The 10,989-nt window shown below is 40.9% G+C and overlaps 1 protein-coding gene across 1 annotated transcript; it reads right to left on the minus strand.

Moving 5' to 3' along the window:
* Positions 1-557: 557 nt before the first annotated feature.
* On the minus strand, positions 558-3,154 carry LOC107110752 (chromosome unknown open reading frame, human C9orf40). The gene is made up of 2 exons (XM_015411558.1): positions 2,711-3,154; positions 558-1,769 (listed from the first exon to the last, which is right to left on the minus strand). The coding sequence occupies exons 1-2, from the start codon at positions 3,089-3,091 to the stop codon at positions 1,617-1,619; spliced, it is 534 nt and encodes a 177-aa protein (XP_015267044.1). The 5' UTR covers positions 3,092-3,154; the 3' UTR covers positions 558-1,616.
* Between the last annotated feature and the right edge of the window lie 7,835 nt (positions 3,155-10,989).

Consider the following 10,989-nt stretch of genomic DNA (forward strand, 5'->3'; position numbering starts at 1 on the left):
TTTAAGATATGGGCTGGAGGTTAGAGCACTGTGGAAAGCCAAGAAAGGGGTGGGCAATAGGAGAAAAGGATGCATGACAATTTGAAACCGTGTTTAATCTGTTATTATATCCTAATAAAATGTTTTGAAGGGGAAAAAAAAGAACTATGGCTTGCCCAAGGTCATCCAGCCAGGTGCAAGTGGAGGAGTGGGGAATCAAACCCAATTCTCCCAGATTAAAGTCCGCACACTTAACCACTACATCAAACTGGCTCATATAAGGTACGTTAACTCATGCATGATTCGAATCCAGTAGCAGCTTAAAGACCAACAAGATTTTCAGGGTATAAGCTTTCGAGAGTCAAAGCTGCCCCAAGGAAAGCTTAGATCCTGAAAAACTTGTTGGGCTTGAACCAGACACTACTGGTCTTGAATCTAGCTCTCCTACTGCAAAACCTAGTTCTTCTACTGCAGACCAGGTTACCCACCTGAAACTATTTTCACGCATGATTAAAACTTCACACACAAAACATTATAAAAAGATTTTTCAAAAATGTTTACTAGCACAGTATCCAGAGAGCACATAAAAAATGTTATCAAAATAAAGGGTAATCAGTACAAATTCACAACTTGATTGACAAAGATCTAATGAAGATTTCAATTCAGTGAAAAGATTTTATCAGATATTCCAACAAAGTTACAATGTATTAACAAAGAAATGTTTACAACTTAAAAATTGACATTTGAAAGCCCTAATGTTCACATGTACCCATAAACTCTGTTTCAGACTATCAGAACCACTGAGAAAGGGGGAACTAGATTAATAAAAGTCCAGGGCCCCAAGAAACCCTAGAGAACTACTTTATGTCTGGGCTGGGCCTGGGTAGTGGGAGGGGAGTAGAGAAAATCTTTGTCTGAAGGCCCATGCTGGTTTACAGCAGCCCTTCTAATTATCACTGCTAGCACAGTCAATCAAATGCCACAGAGTAATTACACTAAGAAACAAAGCTTTAAACTATGCAGAACTAGAACACCATCTGGACTGGATCCTACAAAGACTGCCCATAATTTCACATTACACTGAATAATTCACTTTCTTTACCCATAATAGTCTAAGGAACAAAACATAAACAGCTATTGATCACTTCTATAAAACGAAGAGAAAAAAGAGAAAGAAGCATAGTTGATGGTTCCTCAAACAATAATAAACCAAAAGTTATACAGTGGTAATTCTTGCAGGCAAATAACTGCCCGTCTAAATTTCAGTTTGCATAGAAGTGCTTATTTTTATTTTTGGTTATGCTGATCTAACAATAAAAAAAGATTCAAAATTTCATTTATATACTTCAGCCATATGTTAACAGACCAATCTGCATCTGTGCTGTTCATTTTTCAATCTACAAAGTCAAGTCTCTTTCTCACTACGTATCTGTTTTCAAACGTTCCCACAGTCCTCTGAGCGCTGTCTTCTCTCTCTTCTTTCTGTATGCCATTGGCTTACTGATGAAGTCTGTTGTTTCTTCTCCAAAACATACTTTTCTTCACCAGAAACATCATATCTGCTTACTTTCTCAAGTAATAACAGAACCTAAACAGAAACCAGCTTCTGCAAAATACATTTACCAATGGGTCATTTTTCACGTTTCCATTTCTGAAAGGCCAGCCCCGCTAGAGTTTCTTGTTTTGACCATGTTCTCTTTTTCTAGATCAAGAATATCAGACAAATCAATGGCAGGCAATGGAGGCCTCCAATACTGGAAGGAGTTGTAGTGCCAAACGTCATCTTGATGCTAGGAAAATGAAATTTTATTAACATGTCAGTAAATTGGGACACCTTGAAAAAAATCACATTAAATCCCAATAATAGTTTTAAAAACTCATGACAAATCCTGCAACTAAATCGAGTGTCAGTTTCCAAACAAGGTTCTTATAGTTCCCTCTTAATTCAGAACAGAGTCTGAGTCCAGTGGCACCTTTGAGACCAATACAATTTAATTCTTCTATCTTTTTGAATTCTCGATATGTGTTAGCCATCACCTGCAATGCATCCCACTCCCCAAGAAATAGCTTCCCTTAACATCAAAGAGAAACAGATATTAGGAAGAGTTTAACCTGTGCTCCCTCTTGTGGATTCAATAAAGCACAAATATAATACCCTGTGAAAGCATTCTTTCCAGTAATAAGACAGGTAGTTTGTATCCTTTCTATCTGTGAGGAACAGCAATATTAACAATATTTTCCTTTTTCCTGTATAAGATTTTGTTAGAAATTACTACTGCTTGCTTAGGTCCCCATTAACCTAGCATAAAATACAAATATATTTTGCATTCCAAACACTGAAAAAAGGGAACAGTTATCTACAATTTGGTCCATTTATAACTTTTGAATCCCATAAATATTTCAAATATTACAATTTTATATGTTAAGTTATAAATGATGTTTTTTTCTTTAAGTTTGATAGGACAGCCAGGTTTTGCACATATTTCAATTTCTCCCCCAAATTTAACGAATTTTTAAACCCCTTATCCTAACACCCATATTCCGTCGCATTCAAACGGGCCTCTCTAGAAGGCCCAAACTGGTCCTCAGAGCCAAAGGTTCCTTTTGGCCCTGCCCCTAAAGGGGAAATGGCTTTTCTGAAAAGCAGAACGAAGGGTCCTCCCCCACCCCCACCCCCCGGAGGCTCCACTCTCCCAATGGCCCTCCCGCATTCCATCTCTGCCTTTTATACCTCCTCAGCCATGGATGTTTTGGGGTTCCAAGGATGTGCTGGGGTTTCTCCCGATCCAGCCTCCTCGTCAGCCTCAGGCAGCGGTCCAGGCGGCTCCTTCCGCCGCGTCCTCGTCCCCTCCCAGCCGCTGGCACTTGCCCCAGGCACCTGCTCTTCCTGAGGTCTGCTCCGCTTCAAGGCGCCGCTGGGCCACTTTGCCGAAGTTTCCTCGTCCTCTTCCGCCCGTTTCCGTTTCTTGCAGCCGCCTCCGCTCCAGGGTGTTTTCCCGCATCGCAGCTCCCTTAGCCCGGGTTCGCTCCGCCCTCGCTTCGGGGGCCTAGGAGGTGCGAGGGTCTCCCAGGGCGCGTGGAAGGCCACTGCCTCTGCTCCACGCTTAGCCATCAAGGCCCTCTTGGCGCGGCCCAAGAGTTCATCGCCGCGCAGCTGCGAACGTGGTCCGCTCGAGAACGGGGGCGGGGCTGACTGGAAGCGCAAGCGGCCTAGGAGGCTTGGGCTCTAGCGCTTTCTGACGACCCCTGGTGGCTGCCCTTGACTTTTCTACTTGTTGATCCCTAGGTGTACTTACTCCTCCTGAGCTTATTGCATTCGTAGGATCATCTGATAACAAAAGGTTTACCCTTACACCAGTAATCGTACTTAGATCGACTGTAGATTGAGGTGAGTAGCTGTATTGGTCTGAAGCAATAGAACACAGTTTGAGTAGTGGCACTTTTAAGACCAAATAAGTTTAATTCTGGGTATAAGCTTTTGTGTGCATGCACACTTCTTCAGATACATTGAAACAAGACATCCTCAATCATTATATATAAACTAGGAGTGAGGCCCGTTGTGGGGAAAAATAAAACGATCTCTAGAAGGAAGCTCCAGGTGAGTGGGCTGTGGCTGGTGAGGTGGCAGAGGGAATGGGAAAATAGAGGGAGGCAAGCCATTTTTATTTCCTTCTGCTTAGCTATAAGGCAGGGCTGTCTCGAGTCATTTTGCTGCCCAAGTGGGTAGTATGGGAAGACAGCCTCATGGTAACAGGTATGGTTCCCTCCACCTGACTTATGTTAATTTACCACATGATGAAGTGAGCTCCCGTCTCTGGTCCCAGCTCCTGCCAACCTAGCAGTTCGAAAGCAAGAAACTGCATGTAGATAAATAGGTACAACTTCAGTGGGAAGGTAACAGTGTTCCGTGCACCTCGGCGTCTAGTCATGCCAGCCACATGACCATGGAAATGTCTTTGTACAGCGCTGGCTCTTCGGCTTGGAAATAGCGAGTCGGGATTCGACTGGCTTTTGAGCAAGGGAAACATTTACCTTTACCTAGTTGCAGCTAAGGTAGAAAATCACCTCCTCCTATGCAATTTCTTCTGGGTTCCAAGAGTCTGGAAAACAGTTCCATAGCCAGTTACAGGGTTGCCAACTCTGGGTTGGAATATACCTGTAGATTTGATGGGGAGGGCAGGGTTTGGGGTGGGGAGGGACCTCAGCAGGGTATAATGCCATAGAGTCCACCGGCAGCCATTGTCTCCAGGAGAACTGATCTTGGTCATCTGGACATCAGTTGTAATAGCTGGATACCTCCAGGTGCCGCCTGGAGGTTGGCTTATGTTAACTTGGGTCTATGCAGTGGCAGCTAAGGTAGAAAAGCACCTCCTCCTATGCCATGTCTTATGGGTTTCAAGGGTCTGGAAAGTGGCTCCATAGCCAGTTACACAGTTGCCAACTCTGGGTTGGGAAATACCTGTAGATTTGAGGGGTAGAGCCTGGGGAGGGCAGGGTTTGGGGTGGGGAGGGACCTCAGCAGGGTATAATGCCATAGAGTCCACTGGCCAAAGCAGCCATTGTCTCCAGGAGAACTGATCTTGGTCATCTGGACATCAGTTGTAATCGCTGGGAAATTTTCTGTAGGGGAAATGATGTGCTGTGGCTGGGGAGATCTCCAGGCCCCACAGGGAGATTGGGATATGTATTTTACCTCAGAACTCCCAACAGCAACAGCAGACTATTTAGAATGTTAGAGGCAAAGGCCAATCAGGTCAGATATGCAAATGACCTCTGTGTTCTGACTGGCTATGGGGGGGGAGAGGAACAGCAAACTGTTTAGAATGTTGGAGGCGGGACTCAGGCAATGCAGCCAATGGATAGGGAGACCCTCTGAATGACAGATCATTCAGCCAACTGATTTCAGAGCGTGTTGGAATGTTCAGGGGAGTCCATGACCAAAACAGAGTTATATATAAGGAGAGATAGAGGGTGAAAGGGTTACTTGCCAGGAATGGCTAATTAGAGTCAAGATGCATAAGTAACTAAGTAATAAGTATAGCGAAGACTGAATTAAAGCAGTTGGTAAGGCTTGTGAATAGCAGCAAATAAGCATACAGATTAAAAGAGTTAATATTAACAGATATGAGAACTAAGTTTGAGTCCAGTGGCACCTTTAAGAGCAACAAGTTTAATTCTGGGTATAAGCGAGAACTGTGTAGTGATATTAGTACCCGGTATCCCTATTGTCCTGAGTGTTGTAATAATTTGTAATTCAGCAATCTCCTGTTCCAGTACGTTTCTGAAATTCCTTTGCAATAAAACAGCTACTTTAAGGTCCCCCACTCAATGCCCTGGGAGGCTGAAATGTTATCCTTCAGGTTTCTCAATTTTGTGATCCTTGATGTCAGATTTGTGTCCATTTATCCTTTCGCATAGTTTGGCCTGTTTGCCTAATTTAGCGAACTGAAGAGCATTGTTGGCATTGAATGGCATATACAATGTTAGAAGATGAGCAAGCGAATGCTTCCGAGATGGTGTAGTCAACATTGTTAGGTCCAGTGATTGTGTGTTGTCTGGGTCTATGTGGCAGCAAAGTTGGCATCTGAGTTTGTTACAAGCTCTGGTACCAGTGTCCACATTCAAATCAGATGTTGTATTATTGTGGTGGTGAGTTGCTTACAATGGGGGGGCTGTCTGTGCACAAGAAAAGGTTTTCCCCTAGTTCTAGTGAAAGATAACTGTCATTATCCAGTAGAGGCTGTAAGTTGCAGATGATGCGTTGAATTGTTTTGAGAGCTCTATGTGACCACTAGTGGTGTGCTGTTATTGTCTCCACATACCAACTTGCAGTTTCTTATTTCTTCCTAGTTCGGAATAGTAGATTGCATTACACTAAGTGAAAAATCCTAGATTCATCTTTGCTCTCTAGTGAGGTGCAATATACCTAGAAGTGCATCATGTTAATACTATACTAGCCCCATGTTTAAGAAGTTTGCTATAATGCAGTGGTTCTCAACCTGTGGGTCGCAACCCCTTTGGGGGTCAAACGACCCTTTCACAGGGGTTGCCTAAGACCATCGGAAAACACAAATTGTTTTTGTGATTAATCACTATGCTTTAATTATGTTCAATTTGTAACAATGAAAATACATCCTGCATATCAGATATTTACATTACGATTCATAACAGTAGCAAAATTAGAGTTATGAAGTAGCAACGAAAATAATGTTATGGTTGGGGGTCACCACAACATGAGGAACTGTATTAAAGGGTCGCGGCATTAGGAAGGTTGAGAACCACTGCTATAATGTTTATTATTTACTTCATTCATACTCTACTTTTCTCCCTGATAGGTATCCAAATCAGCTTACAGCATTCCCTCCTCCATTTAATCCTCACAATAGTGGTGGGTGGTAGGTTAGACTAAGGGTCTGTACTGACGAAAGGTCACCCAGAAAGCAGAGTGGGGATTCAAACCTGGGTCTCCTAGATCCTAGTCTTGCACCCTTCAGGACTAACTAAAGACACAAAAGGGAGATCCCTGGGGATGGGGGAGAAAATACCTGTGTACTTAAGAGAAAGAAACTAGGGCAAGATTCACAGATACAAGGGAATAAACTTCCAAGAACTTGAGTGGTAGAAAGGACTGAACCACTTCAGACTACAGCTGGTAGACTGTAGCATTGTTTTCTGCTTTCCAAAATGTTACTACATCTAAAGGTATGTAGTCTGTTCTACCACTACAGCATTCTGCCCCTTTATACTTCTACAGGTGTAAACTAGGCTTAAGTGACTTTTGAAATTACTTCAAGATGTGGTTTTTTCATAGCTAATTTAGATTTAAAAATGTAATCCCATTATAAACCACTTTAAGAATTAATAGATCATCATACTGCATAAGGGGGATTGAGAAGAGTAAAAATAATTCTCATGTCAGGTGAATCTCAAATATTTAGACCACTGAGGCAGAGGATCCTTGACACTGAAAAACAAACTCCGTTCTGGTATTACTTCCTCCCCTCTGAAGTTTAATATAACTCAGGGGAATGGGCTTATAGCTGACTATTTTTACATCTTCTAGCCCCACCATTAAGATGAGCTTTTATGCTTGCACGTTTCGACGCTTTCCCATCTGTGGTCCGTTATGGTAGATTTGCAAATGTCCCTACCCTGAAAGGATCTGTCTATGTAGCAGCAGGAAAACAGAATCGATTACCCACATCTTGCTTAGTTGCGAATTTTATAAAATACGGGATGTCCTAATCAGCCCCCTTTTGATCAGCAGGCACAGTTATCCAGAAGAGAGAGTATCCTTCCTTCTATCAGATTACCGCCCTCACATCACCTGTGCAATGGTGTGGTTTCTCTCTATTGCTATGGGGGTTCAAGAATATAAGGTTAAAGCTCTGGTGGGATGACTGCCTTTGTATATCTAAAATCTGTGGTTCCTATGTTCCTTTCTTTTTCAATCTATGCCAATAAAGATTTTGACTGAGTAAAAATAATTAAATTATATAGAAATTTATTTATTTATTTTTATTTATCCTTGGATTTACATCCCGCCCTACCCCGAAGGCTCATGAGTTTTTATGTAATATCCTGATAGCGGTCCAATACTGACTGAACCATTTTAAATTCCAGATTGAAGAGAGAACTCATCAGCTCTAAAGGGAACAGGGGAGGCTGCTGAAGTTAGTAGCTGACAGAACACTTGCAGTCCCACACCAAGCATTTTTCAAGCTCATAAATTATTTTAATTTGGGATTTATTGGACACATGGCCAAGCTAAGCCAATATTGTCTACTAGTAATAACAGCAATTCTCTGGCAGTCATGCAGAACTCTTTCCTATCTTTAACTGGAGATGCCAGGGATTGAGCTGGACCTCTCTGCTTATATACAACAGCTCTAAATATCAGTCAAATGAACTGCAGTACCTGGCACAGGTGATTTTTTTAAAAAATTAAAAGTTCAGGATGCTTTATATTGCTGAATAAACATAACAAAGTATTTAATGGTTTTAGTTTGCAGCTTTAAATTTTACAGAGTATTGTGACAAATTTTAAAAGCTCTATATTTGCCTTGGCTTTAAATGGCAAGACTGGTAAATTGTCCTTCTTGTGTAGTCATCAGGAATAATGACATAGTAATACATTATTAGTCCTGTTTATAATATACAGAACATGAATCCTGGCAATCAAAGTGTGGCAAGAGCATTTCAGTTCTTAGTATTCATGAATATTTACCCTGCTGTTAAATTGCTGTATGGCTGAGAAGGAAAAATTTGAATTTTCCTCAAAAAATTATTACGAAATAAATATTCCATCTAGTGCTTTGAATAAAAACTCAAATGGGGAATAGGCAAGCAGGAATCAAGAAAAATAATTCTTGTTGGATTCAAATTTTAATGCTACATTCTGTAATGCCAAATATGAAAAATAATTTGAAATTTTAACTTGAGACATTTAGATTAAAATTAACATTTGCAACTTTTAAAAGTAAACAGATTTTCTGAAGTCAGCAATCTTGATATTCACATATGTTGTCAAGCACAACCTAACAGTACTTTCATTTTGAGTTCCTTCTACACAGTAACACATTGAAGGAGTACAGCTCAAAACTATTCTCCCGCATCACAGGTCACATATAAAAGATAACACAGAAGTTCTACTCTAAAACAGTGGACCTGCCACACTCAAATATTTCCTAGTGCTCTGCAGCCTAGAGGTGCTATCCTAAGTATAGTTACCAGGAAGAGAATCCACTACACTAAGAATTACTATTGTGTAAATGTTTACAGGAAGAATTGGGAGTGTATCTGTGCCAGTTTAACCCAAAAATACATTAAGTTTCCAGTATTCTAATGGCAATATCCCTGCTGTTACTGGGATTTAATTTCTGTTAAATCCTTTTAATTTCATTACTAAAAGGCCAACAGGAAAAAGTTAAAAACATACTACTTGTTTTGAGCCGAATCAAAATTTGTTAAACAGTTTTACTTGTTGAACAGTGAGCTACATTTAAAAGTGAATAGCAGGGGAGAAATACAAAATTTTTAAAAAGCATAGTTTAATCCAATTATGCTAATATAGGAGCAATCATAATCACTGATGCCCTACAACCATGTATTTGGCATCATCAGCAATTGCCACCCATTCCTTAGATATCATTGATCCTTTAGTTTAATTTTAGTATTACATAAATATTTTGTATATTAAGTCATGTACCTCATCCTATTAGGAGAAATCTGAATTGTAATATCAGTGCTAGTCAGCATACTCAGTATGGAGGAAAACACCTAAAGCATTGTGTCTTCACAGAACTGAAGCTAAGAGTTGACTGTGGTTATTTTTTTAAAAAAATAAACACTGAAGCTTGCATGTATTTGAGGGAAGCCACCCTGTCAGACATCAATAGCACTATGCATAACTGCCAAAAAAAAACCAAATCAAAACTTTAATCGTACATTTTTTTCCTTAAAAAAAGAGATTGATGATGAAGACAAAATCTAGATACCAATCTCCAACAAACAGATCACAATGGCACTAGCTATAATTGGCAATAACTGTACAGCATATCTGATTTAGTCGAAGTGGTATAATCCTTCTTAAGATCTGCATCCCAATATGGGTGGATTCATTAGAGTTGCCAATAGTACTCTAACATAAATTTAAGAGTAATTAAATTACTTTAAAAAAACCTGCTGGCTCAAAAACACAGGCTATTTCAATCCTATACACATTTTTTGGGGGTGGGGACACAGGAATGAATGGCAGCCTAGAGGAATAAGAGGAATATCTACATCTTGCAGTTTGCCCCCACCCCGACTGAAGAATTATGTTCCTCCTATTTCCCAGAGCATGAGGAAAGGTGACTTTGGAGCCCAGTCAGTAGCACCTGGGAGTGGTGAACTCAGGACAAAGACAAGATAGAGACCTGAACCCTTGGATCCTCTTTGCAGAGGTCAGTGACCTCTGAGGATGTGGCTGTGTATTTCACAGAGGCATGTGGTGCTCCGCTGGACTCAGTTCAAATGGCTTTGTATAGGGAGGTCATGATGGAGAGTTATGGGAATGTGGCCTCCTTGGGATTCTTGGTCCCCAAGCCTCAGCTCATCTCCAAGATCCCTCCAGGTCCAGTTCTCAGGGTCAGGGTAAAAGCCTACAGAGATGACAGTATGAAAAAAAAATTGTGTTTGGAAATATCTTGCAAATTTGAGCTTTCCAAACACTGAGAGTCCATATAGGAGAGAAAACCCTATGAATGCTGAGAGCGTGGGAAGTGTGTTCTTTCAAAATCAGGTCTTGTGAGCCATTGGCATCTACCCAGGAGAAAAGCCGTGTAAATGCCTGAAGTGTGGGAAATGCTTTGCTTCCAAATTAAATCTTGTTAGCCATTAGAGAACACAAACAAGATAAAAGCCTTGCAATTGTTTGGAGTGTGGATCATGTTTTGGTTACAAAGCAAAACCTGTCATACATAACAGAGTCTACACAGGAGAGAAACCCTACAAATGTCTGGAGTGTGGGAAATAGTTTGCTGACCCCTCAGCATTTACAAAGCACCAAAAAAATTCACACAGGACAGAAACTGCATGGCTGTTGGGAAATGTTTTGCATGCCATTCAGACCTTATGCAACACTGTAGTGTCACACTGGGGAGAAATCCCACAGATGTCTGGAGTATGGGAAATTTATTTCAAACTCAGGCCTTATCAAACATCAGAGAATCCATATAGGTGAGAGATCCTATGAAATGGTTGGGGTGTGGAATGATTTTTTTACTCCAAATTGTATCTTTATACTCAGGGTGCACACAGAGGAGAGATGCTATAACTGCTTGGCATATGGGAAATGTCTTGGTTTGAAATCAAGCCTTGTCATGCATCAGAGACTTTACACAAAAAAAGAAACCCTAGGAATGCTGGAAATATGGACTGCTCCAACAGATTTAGGTGTAGCCCACTGATTTCAGTGTTGCAAGTGTAGCCAAGAACTTGAAGTTCAAAAAGCATTACTATTGTCATTGT

The sequence above is a fragment of the Gekko japonicus genome, unplaced genomic scaffold, assembly GCF_001447785.1.
Source record: "Gekko japonicus isolate JY-2015 unplaced genomic scaffold, Gekko_japonicus_V1.1 scaffold6, whole genome shotgun sequence".
NCBI lineage: Eukaryota > Metazoa > Chordata > Lepidosauria > Squamata > Gekkonidae > Gekko > Gekko japonicus.